General features: G+C 36.9%; 1 protein-coding gene across 11 annotated transcripts in view; it reads right to left on the reverse strand.

Moving 5' to 3' along the window:
- Positions 1-27,071, reverse strand: part of Uty (ubiquitously transcribed tetratricopeptide repeat containing, Y-linked) — a 158,530-nt gene that overhangs the window by 74,695 nt on the left and 56,764 nt on the right. For all 11 annotated transcript variants that reach the window (XR_015647283.1, XR_015647282.1, XR_015647281.1 and 8 more), the window contains 4 exon segments: positions 23,396-23,450; positions 20,299-20,333; positions 5,767-5,860; positions 4,406-4,532 (listed from right to left, as the gene is read on the reverse strand). Coding sequence is in view for 8 of the 11 variants with exons in the window: in NM_001419831.1 (NP_001406760.1) it covers positions 4,406-4,532; positions 5,767-5,860; positions 20,299-20,333; positions 23,396-23,450 (311 nt within the window). In the remaining 3 variants the exon portion in view is untranslated.

Genomic DNA, 27,071 nt, shown 5'->3' on the forward strand with positions numbered 1-27,071 from the left:
AATAACCAAACCACAAGGTTTTGGCTTGTTTCCTGACTATCTTGTAACTTATATAACCTAGTTACTCTATTCTTTGTCTGACACATGGATAGCCAGTTACCTGTCTTAGTTACCTCTCTCTCATATATCCTACTACCTCAGAGTCCAAGTTGTGAAACCTTCTGTACCTGACTACATATAGAGTTCCTCCTGTCTCTCTACTGGAACCCCCACCTTCTACTTCCTGTCTTTTGCTAATTACCATCCACATTCTGTTGACAAGTAATGCCTCTATACAGTACACAAAAGATTATCCCTACAAAATCTTACCACACTATTCCTAGACAAAGAACAACAAACAAATTACTACAGAGAAAGGGAGAAACAAGGTTGTAATTGATCATCCAATGGAAAGTGGGCAGCCCCACTCTCTCCCTACTTATTCAATATAGTTCTTGAAGTTCTAGCCAGAGCAATCAGACAACAAAAGGAGATCAAAGGGATACAGATCGGAAAAGAAGAGGTCAAAATATCACTATTTGCAGATGACATGATAGTATATTTAAGTGATCCCAAAAGTTCCACCAGAGAACTACTAAAGCTGATAAACAACTTCAGCAAAGTGGCTGGGTATAAAATTAACTCAAATAAATCAGTTGCCTTCCTCTATACAAAAGAGAAACAAGCCGAGAAAGAAATTAGGGAAACGACACCCTTCATAATAGACCCAAATAATATAAAGTACCTCGGTGTGACTTTAACCAAGCAAGTAAAAGATCTGTACAATAAGAACTTCAAGACACTGAGGAAAGAAATTGAAGAAGACCTCAGAAGATGGAAAGATCTCCCATGCTCATGGATTGGCAGGATTAATATAGTAAAAATGGCCATTTTACCAAAAGCAATCTACAGATTCAATGCAATCCCCATCAAAATACCAATCCAATTCTTCAAAGAGTTAGACAGAACAATTTGCAAATTCATCTGGAATAACAAAAAACCCAGGATAGCTAAAGCTATCCTCAACAATAAAAGGACTTCAGGGGGAATCACTATCCCTGAACTCAAGCAGTATTACAGAGCAATAGTGATAAAAACTGCATGGTATTGGTACAGAGACAGACAGATAGACCAATGGAATAGAATTGAAGACCCAGAAATGAACCCACACACCTATGGTCACTTGATTTTTGACAAAGGAGCCAAAACCATCCAATGGAAAAAAGATAGCATTTTCAGCAAATGGTGCTGGTTCAACTGGAGGGCAACATGTAGAAGAATGCAGATCGATCCATGCTTATCACCCTGTACAAAGCTTAAGTCCAAGTGGATCAAGGACCTCCACATCAAACCAGACACACTCAAACTAATAGAAAAAAAACTAGGGAAGCATCTGGAACACATGGGTACTGGAAAAAATTTCCTGAACAAAACACCAATGGCTTATGCTCTAAGATCAAGAATCGACAAATGGGATCTCATAAAACTGCAAAGCTTCTGTAAGGCAAAGGACACTGTGGTTAGGACAAAACGGCAACCAACAGATTGGGAAAAGATCTTTACCAATCCTACAACAGATAGAGGCCTTATATCCAAAATATACAAAGAACTCAAGAAGTTAGACCGCAGGGAGACAAATAACCCTATTAAAAAATGGGGTTCAGAGCTAAACAAAGAATTCACAGCTGAGGAATGCCGAATGGCTGAGAAACACCTTTAGTCATAAGGGAAATGCAAATCAAAACAACCCTGAGATTTCACCTCACACCAGTGCGATTGGCTAAGATCAAAAACTCAGGTGACAGCAGATGCTGGCGAGGATGTGGAGAAAGAGGAACACTCCTCCATTGTTGGTGGGATTGCAGACTGGTAAAACCATTCTGGAAATCAGTCTGGAGGTTCCTCAGAAAATTGGACATTGAACTGCCTGAGGATCCAGCTATACCTCTCTTGGGCATATACCCAAAAGATGCCTCAACATATAAAAGAGACACGTGCTCCACTATGTTCATCGCAGCCTTATTTATAATAGCCAGAAAATGGAAAGAACCCAGATGCCCTTCAACAGAGGAATGGATACAGAAAATGTGGTACATCTACACAATGGAATATTACTCAGCTATCAAAAACAACGAGTTTATGAAATTCGTAGGCAAATGGTTGGAACTGGAAAATATCATCCTGAGTGAGCTAACCCAATCACAGAAAGACATACATGGTATGCACTCATTGATAAGTGGCTATTAGCCCAAATGCTTGAATTACCTTAGATCCCTAGAACAAACGAAACTCAAGACGGATGATCAAAATGTGAATGCTTCACTCCTTCTTTAAATGAGGAAAAAGAATACCCTTGGCAGGGAAGGGAGAGGCAAAGATTAAAACAGAGACTGAAGGAACACCCATTCAGAGCCTGCCCCACATGTGGCCCATACATATACAGCCACCCAATTAGACAAGATGGATGAAGCAAAGAAGTGCAGACCGACAGGAGCCGGATGTAGATCGCTCCTGAGAGACACAGCCAGAATACAGCAAATACAGAGGCGAATGCCAGCAGCAAACCACTGAACTGAGAATAGGTCCCCTATTGAAGGAATCAGAGAAAGAACTGGAAGAGCTTGAAGGGGCTCGAGACCCCAAAAGTACAACAATGCCAAGCAACCAGAGCTTCCAGGGACTAAGCCACTACCTAAAGACTATACATGGACTGACCCTGGACTCTGACCTCATAGGTAGCAATGAATATCCTAGTAAGAGCACCAGTGGAAGGGGAAGCCCTGGGTCCTGCTAAGACTGAACCCCCAGTGAACTAGTCTATGGGGGGAGGGCGGCAATGGGGGGAGGGTTGGGAGGGGAACACCCATAAGGAAGGGGAGGGGGGGAGGGGGATGTTTGCCCGGAAACCGGGAAAGGGAATAACACTCGAAATGTATATAAGAAATACTCAAGTTAATAAAAAAAAAAAAAAAAAAAAGTGGGCAGCCCTAAATTCATATGAATAAAAATGAATGTCCATTTCTCCAATCAAGTACATATATACATCTATGAATGTATGTATGTATGTGTATGTATGTATGTGTATGTATGTATGTATATATGTATGTATATCACACTAAGGAAGGACTAGAAAGCATCAATCTGAGGGATAATGAGGCATGTAATTTGGAAAGACTGGAGAGAAGGAATGTGGAAGATGATGAATGGAGAAAAGGTAAATGATATAATTACACTTAAATTTTAAAACATTGATTCTAAATGCTTAAAGAAAAAAAATTATACAAATATAAACATCTAACAAGGAAATTGGACATAGACATTCACAGCTTTAATCCCAGCATTCTAGAGACAAAAGCAGATAGATTTTTGAGAGTTTAATGCCTGCCTGACCTACACAACCAGTTGCAGGGAAAAAAGAGCTACAAAGTTAACCACAGTCTCAAAAATAAAAGAAAAAAACCTATTTGGGAAATTTAATTTATATCAATGTCAACATTAAATATTTAGTCTTTACAATGCTCAAACTAAATCATAAGAAAAAAAGCCAATTTTCTATATTCTTTTTAATTTTAACATAAGTTTAAAATTTTCCTTCTTTTAATAAACCTATATTATTTAGTGTGTTTGTGTGTAAAGGTGCACATCTGCATGCCATGTAGCATGTGTGAAACTCAGAAGATAACTTTCATGTATTGGTTCTTTCTCTTTTCCTCAATCAGAGCCCAAGGATTAAACACCAATTCTCAGGCTGAATAACAAAGTGTTTTTACACTGTGAGCCATCTTGCCAGACTTAATTTATTTATAATTAAAGATTTCAAGTCGTACATTAATTTGTTATCTTTAACTAATATATTCTCTAATTAGTATGTAAAAGAAAAAAATCACAAAAGTAGTTAATAGTAATTTTCCATGTAGGTGAACTATTCGTTAGAAATGACTAATATGAATTTTTACTACAAAAATATATAAATCAATTTCTAGAATTTAAAAGAAATATTGTTTCACCACTAAATTAGAAACTATCAAATAACTCAAGAAAGAATATGGTGGGCTGGAGAGATGGCTCAGCGGTTAAGAGCACTGACGGCTCTTCCATAGGTCCTGAGTTCAACTCCCAGCAACCACATGATGGCTCATGACCATCTGTAATGGAATCCAATGCCCTCTTCTGGTGTATGTGAAGACAGCTACAGTGTAACTCATACATAGAATAAAATAAATTAAAAAAAAAAAGAGTATGGTAATATGAAAATAAAATCTAATGAACAAAATAAAAATACTTCAAAGAAAAGAAATCATTACTTATTCCTTCTCACCTCTTAGTAGTTATTATAGTTGAAATTAAAACATCACTAAGTATAATATTAGATAAACCAATTTCTAAGTGTATATAAACTATAGACAGTCTAAGAATCTGACCTTACCTTCCAAGGAAATACCAAGATTGGCCAGAATTAGGATCTTCCTCCAATGACTTTTGAAGATACTGAATGGCATATCTTTCTTTGGTGGTATTGTCTCCTACTAGATCCATATTATGGTGCATCCAACCTATAATTTACAAATTACAATTATTGCCAGATGTGTCTTTAATTCCATCATTCAAAAGGCAGAGGCAAGGGTATTTCTTTAAGTACAGAGATAGCCTTGTCTACATAGTGAGTTCCAGGTTAGCCAGTGCTACTCAGTGAGACCCTACAAGAAAAAAAAATAATAATGTACCCAACAGGCAAGGGTTTTCCTGAAGTATACAATGAAGAAAACAAATATTAAATTTTACTTGTGATTCTACTCTTTCCAAAACCAAAAAAGTATAGAACAGACTGTCAAAAAGTTCATTTTACCCAAAAATGATATTCAAAGCAATTAAAGAGACTGTTTAAAACAGATAATATAACTGGTACAAAACGTATTAAACACAGCTGGATGATCTAGAAAAGTCATGTAAAAGAAGAGAACTCTGCAAAGTTGTTCTTTTACCATATAGGCACTGTAACAAGCATGTGAACACATACATACATTACCTACTCACAAAAATTAAATGCTTTCTTAAAAAGCAAGTACCATAAATTAAATTTTAAAAAATATACAAGAGGTTCAACATTTTACTGTCACTAACTCAATACAGAATATCTTTAATCAAAGTAAGACTCAAACAAAAGAATGCTTTTATTTGTATTGAGGAAACCTATCAACAGTGACAAAAAAAAAGATTAATGTTATTTAGCAGATCAGTTAAAACTTTTAAACAACCTGTTCAAACTGAATATGAAAACTTTCTTTTGTCTAAGACTGTAAAACTTCTTGAAGAAAATAATTAGATACTCTGTAATTTTTGAGCAATGTTTTAAAACTGAGTATACTATTTAATGATAGTAGATGAAACTGTATACTTAAATAGTTGTGTAAATTCCATTACTCCAATCAACTCTTAAAACAGAAAGATAGGAAAAATGAAGCATAAGAGAGTATTCAAGCCCTGTCATCCTATGGTTTAGTAGTAGGAGATACTAGTGAAAACTTAAAAGAAAAAGCCACATTAAAGAATTGTATTTATAAGTATAACAATATGCAATATTGCTCAACAATAAATAAAAGTACACTAGTTCTAGACCAATGCAGGGAAAATATTACATATATTAAAGAACATATCCCTGCTACATTTAATTCTGCAACACAGATATCTAAAAGAAAATAAACTCCTTAGCAAAGAAACACTTGGTAAAGACTTACTGTAACTCTATAAATTAATAGGATACACAATGAAAATGAAGTTTCTATGTACCTAACTGTTGCAATACAGTTGCTTTGACTTGTGATGGAAGGCTTTCAATTTGTAAAAGTTGTTCATAGGCTGCTTTTGCAGAATGGTATTTCCTCTAAGAAATAGAAGGGAAACAGTTATTTAGAAAAAAAATTGGATAATACATAGTTTAGTATAAATATCCCTAATTTAACAGTAAATAAACAGCAATAAAGTTTTATCCTATAAAAGCAAAACAGAAAAATAAAAATCATTTTAAATTGAAACAATGTAATCAGTCATCCCTTAGTATCCATAACAGTTCTTCAAGAACCCACGGAATATAAAAAGCTAAAGTCTCTCATATAAAATAATGCAGTATTGCATACAATCTATATATATCTTCATATATTTTAATTTATGTCTAGATTATATTATATAACAATGCTTTTAGCCTATAAAGAGTTTAAAAGAGAAAAATTCATTAAGCAATAGAAGTGTTACTTGTTGCCTACAGTCTTTGGAAAAACAATATAACAAAAATATTAATTTAAATTTTAAATTTATGTTATAAATAGACTCTTTTAAGTCATAAAGAATAAAGAAATTAGAATGATTTTTATAACATGTTTCTTACTATATTGTTTATAGAAAACTTTTTGAGTACATTTCTATCAAAAATTAGTAATGAATTAATATCTCTAGCTGTTCTAACCATAAAGTTAAAATTGCCAGCCAAACAAAAGAAAAATAAAATACATTAAATATTATATATGAAATAAATTTAAAAATTTTCTAAGAAAATGTGATTTTAAGAACTACAAAATGTGTTAAATGAGCAAATCAATATTTTAAGGCAATACTACATAAATGCAGAATACTAATTAATCCTAACTAAGCAAAAGTCGAAATAGGTTCACTACTATGTTTTTTCTTTTTTCTTTTCTTTTTTTTTTTTTTTGGAGCTGGGGACCGAACCCAGGGCCTTGCGCGCTCTACCACTGAGCTAAATCCCCAACCCTCACTACTATGTTTTTAAGTTGTTCTTTCACATAAATCAAAGAATGACACAATTGTGTTTGCAAAACAAATTCCACCTACACAAAAATAAACCCTTACAAAGACTTTAAATACAGACATATCATAAGAACAAAAATAAAAGATCTGAAGACAAAACAAAACAAAACAAAACAAAAAACCCAAAAACCTTACATGTCCATAAAACCAAATTAATGTGTAAGAATACAGTTCAGTTGTCAAACTGCTTGCTTTTTATGGATCACACCCTGATTTTAACATAACATAAATTCCTGGTATGGTAAGACATGCCAGCAGTCTCAGGACAAGGAAATGTAGTGACTATAGATTCACAAGTTCAAAGTCATCCCCAGATACATAACTTGTTTCAGGCCACCCTGAGATATAAAATACCTCAATTAAAACAAAAACATAAAAACAAAAACAAAACGGGAAAAAGCCCTGCCAACTCTGGAAGACCTACATGAAATCTACTCAAAGCATTTCAAATAAAGAACACTGATAAAACTATCCAACCTCATTTGTATGTCATATTTTAAAGATATTCTTTCCTTGATATCTATATAGGAATGACTGCATTCTGTGGTGTATAGGTTATTTTTTTTAAACTGTTTACTTTGTTTTATTTTAACTAATAATGCTTTAGGGCCTAGGGAGTGGCACTACTAGGAGGTGTGGTCTTGTTGGATTAGGTGTGGCCCTGTTGGAGGAAAGCTGTCACCGAAGGTGTGGGCTTTAAGACCCTTAACCTAGATGCCTGAAAGCCAATCTTCAGATAGCTACCTTCAGAACCAGTGGTGGAACCTTCTGGTGCATGGCGGCTGCGATGCTCCAGCCATTATGATAATGCACTAAATTTCTGAACCTGTAAGGCAGCCCCAATTAAATGTTGTCCTTATTAAAGTTGCCTTAGTCATGGTGTCTGTTCACAGCAATGAAACCCTAACTAAGACAGAAGTTAGTACCAGAAGTGGGGTATTGGGGGTTGGGGATTTAGCTCAGCAGTAGAGCGCTTGCCTAGCGAGCTCAAGGCCCTGGGTTCGGACCCCAGCTCCGGGGGAAAAAGAAAAAAAAAAAAAAAAAAAAAAAAAGGAATGTTCAGAAGTGGGGTATTACTGTGATAGGCCTGACCATGCTTTTATTCAGAAAAATGTGGATTTTGGGGACTTGGATTTGGAAAGCAGTGGAATGCTTTAAGTGGGGCTGAATGGGATATTCTAGTAGGAATATAGAAGACTTGATGCTGTGAGTGATTGGAACTGTTCAGACCTTGCCCAAGATGGTTCATTTGAAAGAATTTCTATATGTGGCATAGAAACTGTTTTATGGTATTTTGGTGAAGAATGTGGCTATTAAAAAAAAGCAGCCCTTGACTGAGGAGGAGTCTGACTGAGGAGAAGAGACTTAGATTAACTGCTTTGAAAAAGGAAGTCTTAAAACAACCAGAGGGGCTGGGGATTTAGCTCAGTGGTAGAGCGCTTACCTAGGAAGCGCAAGGCCCTGGGTTCGGTCCCCAGCTCCGAAAAAAAGAACCAAAAAAAACAAAAAAAAAAACAAAAAAAAAACCAACCAGGCATACATTATGTTGTGTGGTTCCTAAAGTTTGAAGTAATGAAGAGCATTTTAATGAAAAGAAGCAAGCTGAGAAAAGAAAAAAATATATAATACATGGTTCAGTGTTAAAGGGGTGCCAGGAAGTAGAATGGAGATGAATCTAATATTCTAGGAGTTAACAGTTTAAACGGGTGTGGAACTTTGGAGCAAGACTGTACCCAGCTAAATTTAGGTCAGACATAGTGGTAAATACCATTAATCTCAGATGGCAGAGGGAAGCAGATCTCTGGGTTCAAGGCCGACTTGGGACAGAGCAAGTTCTAGGTGAAGGAAAGCTGTAAGTCCAGGTGTGGTGGTTCATATCTTTCATTCCAGGAGATAGAGCCATTCAGATCTCTGAGTTCAAGATAAAACTACAGAGCAATTTCCAAGACAGCCAAACTTAGGCAGTGAAGAAGTTGGAAAACAGAAAGCAGGTAACAGAATAAGGGGAACCTGGCATTAGAGTCCAGAATAGCAGGGACTACTGGGATAATTGATCTTGGTTACCTGGAGCTAAGAAATTAGCAGTGATTAAGAAAAGATCTGCATCATTGAGGTGAGACCTTCTGGGAAGTGTTTTCTGAAAGCACAAAGAAGCTGTGTTCCAGATGTAGCCAAGGTTATACCTCATGTTGCAGATGGACTTGGTAATTCTTTAAGACTCATCCAGGTAACACTGGTTTTGAAGGTATGAGAGGCCATGGAAGGCCATTGAGAAAGGTACAGCCTCAGTTGCAGTAAGTCGACAGCCCAGGACTGAAGGGGTCATGCAAAGAAGAGGCCATGAAGAGAGTTCTATGAGAAGCCTAGTTGCAGCAGAAGAGTCCAGTGTATTGGAGATGCTAGTATCATGGGATCATCATCATCCAGTAGCAATGGAGCAGAGTCAACCAGAACCTAGAGTGCTACAGAGGGCAGAGCTAGAGAAGTGACCCAAGCTGCTTGGATAAGCCCAAAAGATCATGTGTGGACCAGAGACAATAGATTAAGAAGCTGTGAAGCTGAGTTGACTTGGATATCCCAAGATGTCAGAGTCGAGGTATACCTACTGAGGAAAGCTACTAACAGGAAGTCGAACCAGCCCAGGAGATGAAAGTTTGTTGCAGTCAACAAAGATAAAAAAGGAGTTGGAGATCTGAAGAGTACTTTGACATCAGACCTGGAGATGCAGAGTTTGGAGTTTGCCCAGCTGGTTTCCTGTCTTTTTTTGGGGATTACATTAAGTGATTACATTACATTAAGGGACTCTGAACTTTAGACATTTAACATTGTTGAGACTGCTACAGACGATGGTGACTTTGGTAGTTGGACTAAATGTGCTTTTTTATTATGCTATTGCTAGGTATGGTCCTGATAGACTCATATGTTAGAACAAGCCTATGGGGGACAGGGAGTGGAATGTGATGGTTTGTATAAGCATTTTTTCTTTTAAAAATGTCTTTCCAACTTTTTATATAAACTTTACAGTTAGTTCATGGGCATATTTTCCATACTATTGATTTACAGAATCAAAAGAACATTAACTCCTATATTAAAACAAATTTGTCTGCTGAAAATGAACTATTTCTGTTTTTTTAACAAATACATTAGAAGCTAAAAGCCAATAGTACATTCTAACAGAAAACAAAAACTCAAGGAAATGGCCCAATAGGTAAAGTGTTTATTATATGAGGACTCAAGTTCAACTAACTCAGAACCTGTGAGCTGGGCATAGTGAATCACATCTAGTAAAATGGGATGAAGAACAGGAGAATTCCAGAAGTTCATGGACCAGATAGCTTGGTGATCACAGAATTAAATAATAAAAAGGAGATCCTATCTCAAACATAAGATGAGGCAAGGATCCTTATTTAATATTGTCTTCTGACTTCTAAATGCTCAGTGAAATGAGTAGTGTTATACACACACACTCAATATGAACACCGTAAACATCCATGGAAAAAATGAAAGTTAAGCAATTAAGGATTTAAAATACAAGTAGGCCTAAGATCTGCTTCTTCCAATGTTCTTAGCTGTATCAATTCTGAAACCAACAGACAGATAAGGATGGCCTTTAGCAGATATCAAAAGGTCTAAAGCCCCAATGTCTGAAGAAACATAATTAGTGTAGAAAGCTTAAAGTAAATCAGATAAGTTATAGAAGCACAGAATGATTAATTCAAAGATAATATAATAATTTACGTAGAAATTCTGAATAAACTGGCACAAACAAATTCCTGGAACTAATAGTTTCATCAGAGTGACAGATGACAAAATTGATGCAGCAAACACTTGTACTCTCAAACAAAAACAATAAATGGCTGGAGAGATAAATCAGCAGTTAAGAGCACTGACTGCTCTTCCAGGAGTCCTGAGTTCAATTCCCACAACCACATGGTGGCTCACAACCATCTGTAAAGGGATCTGATGCCTCTTCTGGTGTGTCTGAAGATAGCTACAGTGTATCTCATACGTAAAATAAAAGAAGAAAACTTAAAAAAAAATGATGAAAATGAAATGCTCAAGTTAAGAAACAAAAGTCGTAAAAGGAAAACTGAAAAAACCTGAAAGGATAGTTTATATTTCTCATATTCAAGGAAAGATTCATTCTGGTTGATATTGGATCATGACAAGAAAAATGTGGGGAGATATATATATATATATATATATATATATATATTTATGTATGTATGTATGTATGTATATTTAAAAAAGTCTAACTCAAATTACCAATGAGTTGCTCGGCAATGTCATGTTTAAATAACAACAAAATGTACTCAACTCAATGTGAAGGGTTGTGACTCAATCACAAACTTTAACAATGACTGATCACACACACATAGGGTTAGGGTTAGGTTAGGGTTAGGGTTAGGGTTAGGGTTAGGGTTAGGGTTAGGGTTAATGTTATTAGTGATAGAATTCAAAAGTAGATGCATAAGAGTTCAGAAATAGATTCAAATACTCAGTGAGCAAATGAACCAAGTTCATAAAAGGACTCAAGAACACTTGACAAAGGAACAAATTCATAGAGAAAAACAATTTTAACACACCTACTAATAGATACATGTAAGACAACCAATCTACCCCAGACTTACTTCTCACAATTCACAAAAACTAGCTCAAACAGCAAAAAATGTGTATGTATAAAATGGAAAGCAGGGGCTGGGGATTTAGCTCAGTGGTAGAGCGCTTGCCTAGGAAGCGCAAGGCCCTGGGTTTGGTCCCCAGCTCTGAAAAAAAGAAGCAAAATAAATAAATAAATAAAATAAAATAAAATAAAATAAAATAAAATAAAATGGAAAGCTATAAAAGCTTTAAGAGTTTCTACAGTTAAAAAAATACATACTAGCTTTAAGTTGACCTTTTAAGATGCAAAACCTAGATTTCCGGTTTTTGGCTAGAGCCCCACCCTCGCCGATCCCTGCCCACAGCTCACTGCTCCCAAACCCATTGGGAGACAGAGCTCACCTCATAGACAGGTGGGCACTCCTGAGAGTACAGAGCAGGAGAGACCACCAATACTGCCCACTCCTGCCCACATCCCTGGCCCAAGAAGAAACTGTATACAGCCTCTGGGAACCGGATATAGGGACACTGGAGCTGCAGGTCCCCTGCACTCCAGACACCGCTGGGACCTGAAGGGACAACAGTTCTCTATACCCAAATCCCTTAGGAGGGAGAGCTAAACCTTCAGAGAGCCAGACATGCCTGGGAAGCCAGAAGAGACTACACTCTACCCACATTTCTGACTCCAGTGGAAAACAACTAACACCATCTGGGACCACGGTATATGGGGCTCCCGGAAAGGGTGGCGCAGGCCCTCCTGGCTGCCGCCCTCATGGAGAGCTCAAAAGCAACACTCCACAAGCAAACTTGAGCCGAGGGACCACAGGTAAGACCAACTTGTCTGCTCCAAATGACCTGCCTGGTGAAATCAGGACACAGGCCCACGGGAAGAGCTGAAGACCTGTAGATAGGAAAAACTACACGCCCGAAAGCAGAACACTCTGACTGAAAGAAAACAGGTCTACAGCACTCCTGACACACAGGCCTATAGGACAGTCTAGCCACTGTCAGAAATAGCAGAACAAAGTAACACCAGAGATAATCTGAGGGCGAGGCAAGCGCAGGAACCCAAGCAGCAGAAACCAAGACTACATGGCATCATCGGAGCCCAATTCTCCCACCAAAGCAAACAGGGAATATCCAAACACACCAGAAAAGAAAGATCTAGTTTCAAAATCATATTTGATCATGATGCTGGAGGACTTCAAGAAAGACGTGAAGAACTCCCTTAGAGAACAAGTAGAAGCCTACAGGAGGAATCGCAAAAATCCCTAAAAGAATTCCAGGAAAACACAATCAAACAGTTGAAGGAATTAAAAATGGAAATAGAAGCAATAAAGAAAAAACACATGGAAACAACCCTGGATATAGAAAACCAAAGGAAGAGACAAGAAGCCGTACATAAGCATCACCAACAGAATACAAGAGATAGAAGAGAGAAGCTCAGGAGCAGAAGATTCCATAGAAATCATCAACACAACTGTCAAAGATAATGTAAAACGAAAAAGCTACTGGTCGAAAACATACAGGAAATCCAGGACTCAATGAGAAGATCAAACCTAAGGATAATAGGTATAAAAGAGAGTGAAGATTCCCAGCTCAAAGGAACAATAAATATGTTAACAAAATCATAGAAGAAAACTTCCCTTACCTAAAGAAAGAGAGGAAAATGAAGGTACAAGATACCAAAATTTATAGGACACAATGAAAGCTGTGCTAAGAGGAAAACTCATAGCTCTGAGTGCCTGCAGAAAGAAAAACGAGAGAGCATATGTCACCAGCTTGACAGCACACCTAAAAGATCTAGTACAAAAAGAAGAAAACACACCCAGAGAATGAGAAAGCAGGAAATAATCAAACTCAAGAGATTAAATCAACCAAGTAGAAACAAAAAGGACCATACAAAGAATCAACAGAACCAAAAGTTGGTTCTTTGAGAAAATCAACAAGTTATATAAACCCTTAGCCAGACTAATGAGAGAAGATAGAGAATGTGGCCAAATTAACAAAATCAGAAATGAAAAGGGAGACATAACTACAGAATCAGAGGAAATTCAAAAAATCATCAGATGTTACTACAAAAGCCTATATTCAACAAAACTTGAAAAACTGCAGGAAATGGACAATTTCCTAGACAGATACCAGGTACCAGAGTTAAATCAGGAACAGATAAACCATTTAAACAACCCCATAACTCCTAAGGAAGTAGAAGCAGTCATTAAAGGTCTCCCAACCAAAAAGAGCCCAGGTCCAGATAGGTTTAGTACAGAATTCTATCAGACCTTCATAGAAGACCTCATACCAATACTATCCAAACTATTCCACAAAATTGAAACAGATGCAGCACTACCAAACTCCTTCTATGAAGCCACACAAAGACCCAACAAAGAAAGAGAACTTCAGACCAATTTCCCTTATGAGTATCGACGCAAAAATACTCAATAAAATTCTGGCAAACCGAATCCAAGAGCATATCAAAACAATCATCCACCATGATCAAGTGGGCTTCATCCCAGGCATGCAGGGATGGTTCAATATACGGAAAACCATCAACGTGATCCATTATATAAACAAACTGAAAGATAAAAACCACATGATCATTTCATTAGATGATGAGAAAGCATTTGACAAAATTCAACACCCCTTCATTATAAAAGTCCTGGAAAGAATAAGAATTCAAGGCCCATACCTAAACATAGTAAAAGCCATATACAGCAAACCAGTTGCTAACATTAAACTAAATGGAGAGAAACTTGAAGCAATCCCACTAAAATCAGGGACTAGACAAGGCTGCCCACTGTCTCCCTACTTATTCAGTATAGTTCTTGAAGTTCTAGCCAGAGCAATCAAACAAAAGGAGGTCAAGGGGATACAGATCGGAAAAGAAGAAGTCAAAATATCACTATTTGCAGAGATATGATAGTATATTTAAGTGATCCCAAAAGTTCCACCAGAGAACTACTAAACCTGATAAACAACTTCAGCAAAGTGGCTGGGTATAAAATTAATTCAAATAAATCAGTAGCCTTCCTCTACACAAAAGAGAAACAAGCTGAGAAAGAAATTAGGGAAATGACACCCTTCATAATAGTTCCAAATAATATAAAATACCTCGGTGTGACTTTAAACAAACAAGTAAAAGATCTGTACAATAAGAACTTGAAGACTCTGAAGAAAGAAATTGAAGAAGACCTCAGAAGATGGAAAGATCTCCCATGCTCATGGATTGGCAGGATTAATATAGTAAAAATGGCCATTTTACCAAAAGCGATCTACAGATTCAATGCAATCCCCATCAAAATGCCAATCCAATTCTTCAAAGAGTTAGACAGAACAATTTGCAAATTCATCTGGAATAACAAAAAACCCAGGATAGCTAAAACTATCCTCAACAATAAAAGGACTTCTGGGGTAATCACAATCCCTGAATTCAAGCAGTATTACAGAGCAATACTGATAAAAAATGCATGGTATTGGTACAGAGACAGACAGATAGACCAGTGGAATAGAATTGAAAACCCAGAAATGAACCCACACACCTATGGTCACTTGAGTGTTTGACAAAGGAGCCAAAGCCATCCAATGGAAAAAAGATAACATTTTCAGCAAATGGTGCTGGTTCAACTGGAGGTCAACATGTAGAAGAATGCAAATCGATCCATGCTTATCACCCTGTACAAAACTTAAGTCCAAGTGGAAAAAGGACCTCCACATCAAACCAGATACACTCAAACTAATAGAAGAAAAAGTGGGAAGCATCTCGAACACATGGGCACTGGAGAAAATTTCCTGAACAAAACACCAATGGCTTATGCTCTAAGATTAAGAATCGACAAATGGGATCTCATAAAACTGCAAAGCTTCTGTAAGGCAAAGGACACTGTTGTTAGGACAAACTGGCAACCAACAGATTGGGAAAAGATCTTTACCAATGCTACAACAGATAGAGGACTTATATCCAAAATATACAAAGAATTCAAGAAGTTAGACCAGAGGGAGACAAATAACCCTATTAAAAATTGGGGTTCAGAGCCAAACAAAGAATTCACAGCTGAGAAACACCTAAAGAAATGTTCAACATCTTTAGTCATAAGGGAAATGCAAATCAAAACAACCCTGAGATTTCACCTCACACCAGTCAGAATGGCTAAGATCAAAAACTGAGGTGACAGGAATGCTGGTGAGGATGTGGAGAAAGAGGAACACTCCTCCACAGTTGGTGGGATTGCAGACTGGTACAACCATTCTGGAAATCAGTCTGGAGGTTCCTCAGAAAATTGGACATTGAACTACCTGAGGACCCAGATATACCTCTCTTGGGCATATACCCAAAAGATGCCCCAACATATAAAAAAGACACGTGCTCCACTATGTTCATAGCAGCCTTATTTATAATAGCCAGAAGCTGGAAAGAACCCAGATGCCCTTCAACATAGGAATGGATACAGAAAATGTGGTACATCTACACAATGGAATACTACTCAGCTATCAAAAACAATGACTTTATGAAATTCGTAGGCAAATGGTTGGAACTGGAAAATATCATCCTGAGTGAGGTAACCCAATCACAGAAAAACACACATGGTATGCACTCATTGATAAGTGGCTATTAGCCCAAATGCTTGAATTACCCTAGATGCACAGAACACATGAAACTCAAGAAGGATGACCAAAATGTGAATGCTTCACTCCTTCTTTAAAAGGGGAACAAGAATACCCTTGGCAGGGAATAGAGAGGCAAAAGATTAAAACAGAGACAGAAGGAACACCCATTCAGAGCCTGCCCCACATGTGGCCCATACATATACAGCCACCCAATTAGACAAGATGGATGAAGCAAAGAAGTGCAGGCCGACAGGAACCGGATGTAGATCTCTCCTCAGAGACACAGCCAGAATACAACAAATACAGAGGCGAATGCCAGCAGCAAACCACTGACCTGAGAATGGGACCCCCATTGAAGCAATCAGAGAAAGAACTGGAAGAGCTTGAAGGGGCTCGAGACCCCATATGAACAACAATGCCAAGCAACCAGAGCTTCCAGGGACTAAGCCACTACCCAAAGACTATACATGGACTGACCCTGGGCTCCAACCTCATAGGTAGCAATCAATAGCCTAGTTAGGGCAGCAGGGGAAGGGGAAGCCCTGCAGGGGAGGCTGGTAATGGTGGAAGGATGGGGAGGGGAAGCCCACATAGAAGGGGAGGAGCAGGGGTTAGGGGGATATTTCCCAGGAAACGGGGAAGGGGAATATCAATTGAAATGTAAAGATGAAATACTCAAGTTAATAAAGATTAAAAAAAAAAGTTGCAAACCTAAGGGACACTGAATGAAGAATAAAATAACATTTAATAAAATGTAGAATTTTCCTATGCAAAAAAGTATTGTCGGTCCCCAGCTCCGAAAAAAAGAACCAAAAAAAAAAAAAAGTATTGTCAGTAGATCTTTAAATGACACATATTCTCATAAATTATCTGTCAAATAATTTGTCCCATAATTACTGTATGACATACACCTACTGCTTATAAAACTCATCGTAAGAGCTTTAAAACGTTCATGGCATTATGAAATTGCAATTAAAATCATACTCCAAAACACATTTATTAGAACCAGCAAGATCTTGGTGACGTTAAAAGCTGCCAAAGAAGTACAATAAAACTTTTTTTGTTGCTTCTACGAACAAACTCATATAGAAGTTTAACAGTGAAATACTTCTGCTCAAAGAAGAAATATGTCATGAAATCGTGAACTGATAAGATTTAAATTAAACAAAAGGCATGATACAAGTTAATAAAGAAAGTAAACAAAGTTATGGATCAAATCTATAATTCTACCACTGGAGAAACAAGCAAAACTCAAAACCCTAGAGTACAGTGGAAAGTGTTCCTGTTACTCAGCTTCAGTGCTGAGACTGGATTTCATCCAATTGAATCAAAAGGTTTTATGAAAATCCCCAAACAATCCAGGGTATTACCAAGACAAAGTGATGTCTAGGTTTCTTTGTCCCAATATCATTCCCATAACTAAGTGAATATGTAAGACTTGCTTCACCCCTCCTATGTTCTAGTGTGTGACTCTGTAGACTAACAACTCAACAACAAAACCTTTGATTTATAATATGTTCTGCCTGTAAAATATGCTAGGGCAATGGCAGCACAAACCTTGTGGTACTAATCAACCAATGTATGATTGAACATAAGGCCTACTCCAAGAGATACAATTCACAGCTTACACTGTTTAGGTATCCAAGACCCAGATAGTCCACAAACATAGAATAAAGCAAAACACTACTTATCTCTTAAGCAGTAACAATAAAATAACTCCTAATAATATTCTGATATAATCATAAACAGGTGCCTTATTCAGCCATTAACAAGGCTTTCTCTTATTGCAGGTGGAAACAAATAGAGAGAGTTACAGTTAGGCATTGCTCAGAGAGAAAGAGGCCTTGGAACATAGCTCAAAATGGGATGTCTCTTCAAATATATTCTCTCACAGTTCAAGGAACCCAGTAGAAAAGAATGTGGAAAGAGTAGAGGGATATAATTGGTAAAAAAACAAAATAAAACAAAACAAAAAAAATCAATAAAATAAAATAACCCCACCAACAGAATAAGGTTCTCTAAAACAATATGAACTCAGAGACTGAAGCAGAAATCACATGGCCTACACAGCTCTGAACCAGGTCCTTGACATATATGCTATAGTTTTCAGTTTATATTTTTAGGGGACTCCAAAATTTGTCTCTGATTCTTAAATCTTCTTTTGGGACTCTTACTTTTCTGTTGGTTTGGTTTGTCCAATTTTGATATGATGGCTTTTGTTTTGTCTTTTATATTTTATTTTGTTACATTTTGTTTATCTCCTAGAAACCTGTTATTTTCTTTTTTTAAAATTTATTTATTATGTTCAGCATGCTGCCTGCATATATGCCTTTATGCCAGAAGAGGGCATCGGATCTCACGTGAGCCACCATGTGGTTGCTGGGTATTGAACTCAGGATCTCAGGAAGAGCAGTCAGTGCTCTTAACCTCTGAGCCATCTCTCCAGGCCCCAACCTATTATTTTGTAATGAGTGGCAAAAAGGCAATAGATCTGGATGGAAGAGGAGATGGTACGGAACTGGGAGGAGTAGAGGAAGGAAAAAACTGTATTCAGATTATATTGTATGAGAATAAAATCAAAGTTCAATAAAATGGAAAAAAAGCATATGTTTTAAAATACAGAATCAGGGTCTTTTTTTTCCCAAATGACTACATGAATATCATTATTATTTGCTCTACTATTTGGGTACCTTTGTCACCAAAGTATCACTCCTTTTTAACAATCTTTTGCCAGTTTCTCCCTATTTTACAACAATGAGTTTATTAACAAAATCTACAATACAAAACAAAGTATTTTAAAATTAAACAGTAAATATTGGTAACCTTGGTAGTCATTTCAAATAGTAAAATAAACTAAGCAAAATCTCAACCTTTTGTAAAAAAATAAAGTACCCCTACAAAGTTTATCATAAGTATATTCAGTTTCTCAATATCAAATGCTTTTTAAAAAGACTATTTATTAAAATTGCCATTGCTATTTTAAAATGTAGAAAGTTTTAAATTATATTCATACAGGCAAATCATACCAAATGACAATATTTGCTACACAACAAGTATCACATCTAGGTAATAAATTGAATCAAAAGCACATGAGCCAATTTTAAAAACTACTAAAAAGGGTTGGGGATTTAGCTCAGTAGTAGAGCACTGGCCTAGCAAGCGCAAGGCCCTGGGTTAGGTCCCCAGCTCCGAAAAAATGAAAAGAAAAAAAAAAAAACTACTAAAGAGCTACAAAAAACAATCCTCTTTCATTTATCTTAATAAGTTTGCCACGAAATTCAAAACTATTTAATCAAATGAATATATTAAAAATATATGAAACTACAAAATTTAGAATTTAATAAAAATCACCTAATATGAATATTTCATTTAAAAGATGAAAATGGTAAATATTTTTAATTCATTAGATGAAAATGTTAGTTTTATGCCCTGAATATTAAATGTTGTCTCAAAATGCTGTGTTAAAGTATTGATTGGTCCACAGCTGGTGGGGATAATGAAAAGTGACTAGATTTAAGAGAGTGCTGATAAGGAGACCCACAGGTTTAACCAACTAACCCCCATTGGGTCTCACAGAGCATGGGCCACCAATCAGGGAGCATGTAGGGGCTGGAACCAGACTCCCTATACATTTATAGCAATATGCACCTTGGTTTTCATGTGATTCTTTTAACAAGTGGATTGGGGGGCGGGGTCTGTGTTCCCTGCCACTGTATTCCTTCCCTCTAACAGTACTGCCTGTTGGGACTTAGTGGGAGAGGATGTGCCTAATCCTACTGAAACTAGATGTTCCACCCTGGGGTGGTATCCCAGGGAGGGTTTCCCTTCTCTGAGGAAAGGAGATGGGGCAATGAGAGGAAGGATTTGTAAGGTTGGAACTGTGAAAGGTAGTGGCAATGGGATCATGATGTGAATAAAAAAATAATAAAATTATTGGAGAAGAAAAGAATACTAAGCTTAACAGAAAAGAGAGCACTGATGAATTTCCTGCTACATAAATTACTTAAAAGGTAAGTGAATTTGGAGAAAGAATGTGATAAACCTGTGAAAGGTATATTTTTAATCCATTATTTCTGCCTACCTGTCTCTATGTTTCCTGATTACCATGAAACAAATATCTTTGCTGCACCATGAGTTCCTTGCCATGCCATTCTGCCTTGGTACAAACAAAGAAAAGCCAAAAGACCATGGAATGAAACCTCTGAAATTGCATGATACACTATTAAGTTTTCTCACATATTTTGTCACTCTGACAAAATTAAAAACTTATTTAAAAAGTTAAACACTTACCTGAATTTCATATAAGTGAGCAATATGAAACTGAACTGTAATGAATCAGAAAAAAAAGTAAATTTCAATTTAGCCAAGTTTAAAGATAATATAATTTATACATTATAAACCAATAATAATTCAGTGTACACTTGAGTACATTTTTTTGAGAAATTATAATTACATTCTAAAAATTCATAAACTCATTAGCAAAACATTGATTAGAAATCATTAAATAAACCAGGTGGTAGTGAAATATGCCTTCTTAATCTCAGCACTCAGGAAAAAAAAAAAAAAAAAGCAAAGTAGAGCTCCTAAAAACAAGAAAAAGAAATTATCATGTGAAAAACTTGGTTTACTTATTTATGGTAATACATATAAAGAATTTATAGAAAAGAGTTCATATAAAAGGCTAAAAAACTGCCCAACTCTAGAAACATGAGAACTTGAGTTCAAATCTCCAATATTTAAAAATGAAAGTAAGATCTAATAACTAAAAAAAATACAACTGTAAAACAGTAATCTCCAAAAAGTCAAAGGCAGACCATTTTGCGTTTTGTTTTGCAGGCATTTCCTATTTCAAGAGCTTAAAAATGACTATGTCTGTAAGACACAATCTGTGATTAACGACTCCAAAAAGAAAAAAACAGGAAAAGGAAAAGATTCAGATTCAGTAACCCTATTTACAGGCCGGAGAAACTTCACTTAAAAAATATTCTTCAGCACTCAGATTAAATTCTCAACAAACATTTGGGAATACTTTACTGGGTAACCTCGTGTTACTTTAATACAAATACTATTATAATATTTGTTAAATAGTTATTTGTTTAATCTTTGAGAGCAAGCAGAAAGCAAACAGACATCTGAGACTTTGTGGCCACTCTGGACTATATAATGAGTTTTAAAACAGCCTATACTACAAAGTAAGACTATTATTTCAAGAAAATAAACTAAAAGAAAAAGTATTCTACAACTCTAATTTATAAAATCAAACAACTTGTCATTTTTGATGCTTTTACATGATAAAAATCAAAAGCTACACTGTAAAGTATTAAGATTAAATAATAAAATTTCCTATACAGCAAAAGAAATCACAACACAGGAATACACAATCAAAAATCCTATTTGCGGGGTTGGGGATTTAGCTCAGTGGTAGAGCGCTTGCCTAGGAAGCGCAAGGCCCTGGGTTCGGTCCCCAGCTCCGAAAAAAAGAACCAAAAAAAAAAAAATCCTATTTGCAACTAAACTAATAAGGCTGATATTAGTAATATTTTAAACATGTTTAAAAGCAAAGGCTTTCTGTATTAAGTGCAGATAATAAAAATGTCATTTCCTGTAGGAAAATAGGATTATAAAAGAAAAAAAAAAAACAGACAAAATCCAAAACTTCATTTCTCTATGTACACAAACATCTGATGAAGGTAATAGAAAAATAAGAATAACAGGTAAGTGATACTTCTCATATTCTGATCTTATACTACAGTTAGTCTTAGGTACCATAGTGACTTACTATATAGCACACACTCATCCTTCACAAAGTACTACATATTTTATTCTTCACATATTTAAAGGAACCTAACTGTTCAAATGAAAAATGTAACAAGTAAATTTTCATTTACAGACTAAACTGTTTCAAATTCTATGTAAATATTACGCTAAACACAAATTATATAAAATTAACTTTCACTGTCATCTGATTTAAAAAAAAATGTTAGAGTCAGAACTGGCAAGATGGCTCAGTGATAAGACCTGATATTGTTCAAAAACTCAGGTGACAGCAGATGATGGCGAGGATGTGGAGAAAGAGGAACACTCCTCCACAGTTGGTGGGATTGCAGACTGGTACAACCATTCTGGAAATCAGTCTGGAGGTTCCTCAGAAAATTGGACATTGAACTACCTGAGGACCCAGATATACCTCTCTTGGGCATATACCCAAAAGATGCCCCAACATATAACAAAGACATATGCTCCACTATGTTCATAGCAGCCTTATTTATAATAGCCAGAAGCTGGAAAGAACCCAGATGCCCTTCAACAGAGGAATGGATACAGAAAATGTGGTACATCTACACAATGGAATATTACTCAGCTACAAAAACAATGACTTTATGAAATTCAAAACAAATGGAGGGAACTGGAAAATATCATCTTGTGTGAGGTAACCCAATCACAGAAAAACACACATGGTATGCACTCATTGATAAGTGGCTATTAGCCCAAATGCTTGAATTACCCTAGATGCACAGAACTCATGAAACTCAAGAAGGATGATCAAAATGTGAATGCTTCACTCCTTCTTTAAAAGGGGAACAGGAATACCTTTGGCAGGGAATAGGGAGGCAAAGTTTAGAACAGACACAGAAGGAACACCCATTCAGAGCCTGCCCCACATGTGGCCCATACATATACAGCCACCCAATTAGACAAGATGGATGAAGCAAAGAAGTGCAGGCCGACAGGAGCCGGATGTAGATCGCTCCTGAGAGACACAGCCAGAATACAGCAAATACAGAGGCGAATGCCAGCAGCAAACCACTGAACTGAGAACAGGACCCCCGTTGAAGGAATCAGAGAAAGGACTGGAAGAGTTTGAAGGGGCTCGAGATCCCATATGTACAACAATGCCAAGCAACCAGAGCTTCCAGGGACTAAGCCACTACCCAAAGACTATACATGGACTGACCCTGGACTCTGACCTCATAGGTAGCAATGAATATCCTAGTAAGAGCACCAGTGGAAGGGGAAGCCCTGGGTCCTGCCAAGACTGAACCCAGTGAGCGTGATTGTTGGGGAGAGGGAGGCAATGGGGGGAGGATGGGGAGGGGAACAGCCATTCAGAAGGGGAGGGGGAGGGATTAGGGGGATGTAGGCCTGGAAACCAGGAAAGGAATAACAATCGAAATGTAAATAAGAAATACTCAAATTAATAAAAAAAAAAAAAAGGAAAAAAAAAAAAGGCCTGATACTGTGAAAATGTTTTCTAGTGATGTTTGAGAGACCGGACATTCCTATTAAGTTTTTTTTAAAACGACACCCAAATAAATGAATCTTAGACACAAAAATAGTGTATTTAATTTGAAATTCCCTTGCTCAAAACACAAAAACAAATACTTACTTTCAACACTGGACAAGGTACAGACATTAGAGTCCCTTAGAGCCAGCTGAAAATGCTGAAAAAGAGAAAATATTAATAGATTAAGCATTATTATTTTTCTTCATTTAACTTTTAAAGTTCTGTAATTTGTAGAAAGAAGAGGGGAGAGAAAGAAGAGAAGAGAGAGGGAACAAAAAGAACATTTGGAATCCAAGAGTACTAGAAAAACAAGGCAAATACCCAAATGGCTGGGTTTTACAGAAAAACAGAAGCTGGGGCTCAGGGGCTGATGAGGTTTAGGATGGGAAAAAGAAAAACCAAGTTGATTCTGTAACAAGTACCTGTGTAGGTACTGAAGCTGCCAAGATTTGCAGCCATGATCCTCTTTTGATATGGTAAATAAACATCCCAGTTAGCAATTTGTCTTGAGTTTCTTTGAGATCTAACACTATTCACTACCATTCGAATGGCTACTCTCCATGCCTAGTGGAAAATAAATGCTGGCAACGAAAAACAAATAATGGAAGGGAGGATGGTACTTGGGAGGCAAAGAGAGGTGAGTCTACCAGCCTTATCAATATAGCAAGTTATAAGAGAACTAGGGTTACACACAGAAACTGTGCCTCAAAAAACAGTAAGAGGGGGCATTGGAGATAGGTGGGGGAAGAGGTGAAGAAATAATGTAAGGGTCCAAAAAAACCACTCATGTAAGATCTGAGACTCAGATAATAATCAAAAACAAAGAGCATTTGTTCTGCAGAAACATCCAGCATGTAGGGGTTAACCATTCTCCAAAATGGTGACCCCAGACAAAGGTCTTTTTATAGGAAGCTGGGGGAACTAGTTAGAAGGATCATGTAATCTAAAATTTCATTGATAGGTGTAAGGGAGTCACAAATGATCAGCAGTCTGCATTCCTATGTCATGAATGTTTAACCACAGGATGAGATAGGACTGCCCAGCACAGATGGCCTATTCTGAGATAAGATATTTCTTCATTTCTATGGTTATTCCCAGAGCTGTTCTTTGGGAGAGGGTTTTATGATCTTGTTCTGGATTTTATGCTGTCTTCCTAGAACTAGTATATTATGACCTACTTTCTAGGATTTATGGTCTATTTCTGGAGCTGGTGCCTTAAACATTTTTGAACTCAGACCTGGCCCTAAAAGGAAAATAAACGTGGTCTTAAATGGAGATAAATGGGTTTTATGTTGTCCTTTAAATAAAGAGTAAATAAAACATAAAAATAAGGTGGTTCATAGTTACAACATCCTAAAAAAATGTAACTCTGAGACTGGAGAAGAGGGTTCAAAAATCAGCACCTACATGATAGCTCAGAACCATCTCTAATTCCTGGTCCATGGAATCTGATGCCCTTTTCTGACAAAGGCACAAGTTACACATGTGGTACACATACACAGGTAAAACATTCACACACAAAAGTAAATGACATACCTGTAAAAATAATCCAATTGGTCATTTCTATCAAAATCTATAAAATTTGTATTTATGACAAAAATTCAAATCTTTTTACCCCACCTGCTTTCAACCTAGAATAAACTTTGCATATGTAAATGTCTATATGTTGCCTTATCTAGCCTTAATAAGACAGAAAGGTTTTTTTGAAGGGAAAGGAGGAACAGATAGGGATGGGGGTGGGGTGGGGAGAGGACTGGGAGGAAAGTGAGAGGGAAAACTGCATTTGGGATGTAAAACAAATTAATAAATATTCCCAAACATCTAAAAAATTACATAATTCAGTCAACTGTCAACCAGGAATACCATATCTAAGATAGATTATGGATTTTTTTTTTCAAAACACAGGAAATGTAGGTTACCATAAAACCAAAGCTTCAAATTATAGGCATGAGTCAGGGAGAAGATAACCCTGGGAGGCAGGCCCTTTCTGAAGGGAAAGCAGAGGAGCTCAGGGGCGGGGGTGTGTGAAAGGGAGGACAAAGAAAGGGGAATGCTGGAAAGAGGAGGGAATGGAAAATGCAGTCACAGTGTAATATGTGAGAGAAGAATAAATTAATTTTTAAAAAGAAAGAAAATAATTAGCTTATAGGTGTTAAAGAGGTGGTTCACTGATAGAAACACATGTTGCTTTTTACAACAGACCTAAGTTCCATTACCAAACCTATATGGTAGCTTACAGCTGTCTGGTCCAAACCAAAGTTCATTACCCCAAATTCAGGAGTTAGACAAGCCAGCATTCCTCAGGTTCTTGCGATGCAAGTTCCCCTCTATCAAACGAGTCATTTCTCTTATCAAAAAGGTTGTCTGTATCTATTACTATACAAAGTGCTTGCTGGCCTCCAGCCTCCTTCAATATCACAAGCACCAGAAACACATTTCAGATTGAATCTATGCTAGCGTCCTAGCTCTTCTTCACCACCACTAAACTTCTCTAGTTCACATATTTCCCTCTCCTCAGATCCTCCTTATAACCTTGCTCTGATATCTACAATAAAATCCTTCCCCCATTGTTAGTTTCTACAACCATCTGTCATTCTAGTTCCAGGGATTGTGAAGTCATATTCTAACTTCTGCAGGTACCAGGCATGAACAGGGTGCACATACACAACAAATACAAGCAAAGCATTCATAACCATAAAATTAATCTAAGTAATAATATTTTTTTTTTTTGGTTCTTTTTTTCGGAGCTGGGGACCGAACCCAGGGCCTTGCGCTTCCTAGGCAAGCGCTCTACCACTGAGCTAAATCCCCAGCCCCTATAATATTTCTTAAAAAACAAAATTAAGGGGGCTGGGGATTTAGCTCAGTGGTAGAGCGTTTGCCTAGGAAGCGCAAGGCCCTGGGTTCGGTCCCCAGCTCCGAAAAAAAGAACCAAAAAAAATAAATAAATAAATAAACCTAACCAATGGCAACAGTATGAGGTCATATCTTAGCCAAAGGAGAAAAACAATCACTACCTGCATTAGAAAACGAAGTGCCCTTCTTTTCTTTTCTGTTTCCTTACCACTGATAGAGCCATGCACTCTCATGCCTTGTCCAATACTTCAAATGTAGCTGGGATCAAGTTATTTGCAACCTCAAACATATTTTTGATACAACTAAGGAAAACCAAGCAGAAAATACATTCCCTAACCTTTTTCCAGATTTTAGTTTCTGTTATTTTCCTTATTTCTTGCAGCAAGGTCTTACCCATGCTGGCCTTATTTAGCCCAGAGTGACCTCAAACTCACAATTCATCTTCCCTTGAGATATCCTTACACACTGCTCCCTCATAAGTGGCCTTACTATTCTCTAACACTTTATCATAAAAATACAATGGCTAAAATCTTTAGATACAGGCCTACCTACAGCCAAACAAGAAATTGGTATATGTTCTAAGTGAAAGATCAGGGAAGCCACCAAGGCTATTATTGTGGGTAATGGAGCTATTCTTCCTATTGATATAACCTCTAGCCAGGCAAGAACCCAGCTATCTTTAATCCCAGAAATTCCACTGAAGAAAGAATCCAACTCTACCAACCACCATAATCATCTTTAGATTCTTTTTTTTTTTTTTTGGTTCTTTTTTTTTTTCGGAGCTGGGGACCGAACCCAGGTCCTTGCGCTTCCTAGGTAAGCGCTCTACCACTGAGCTAAATCCCCAGCCCCTCATCTTTAGATTCTTAACTCTCCCCTTTTTTTCCCCAATAATACAAAAAATGGAAGCATCATAATTAAT

This window comes from Rattus norvegicus, chromosome Y, assembly GCF_021556685.1.
Source record: "Rattus norvegicus strain SHRSP/BbbUtx chromosome Y, alternate assembly SHRSP_T2T, whole genome shotgun sequence".
Classification (NCBI taxonomy): Eukaryota; Metazoa; Chordata; class Mammalia; order Rodentia; family Muridae; genus Rattus; species Rattus norvegicus.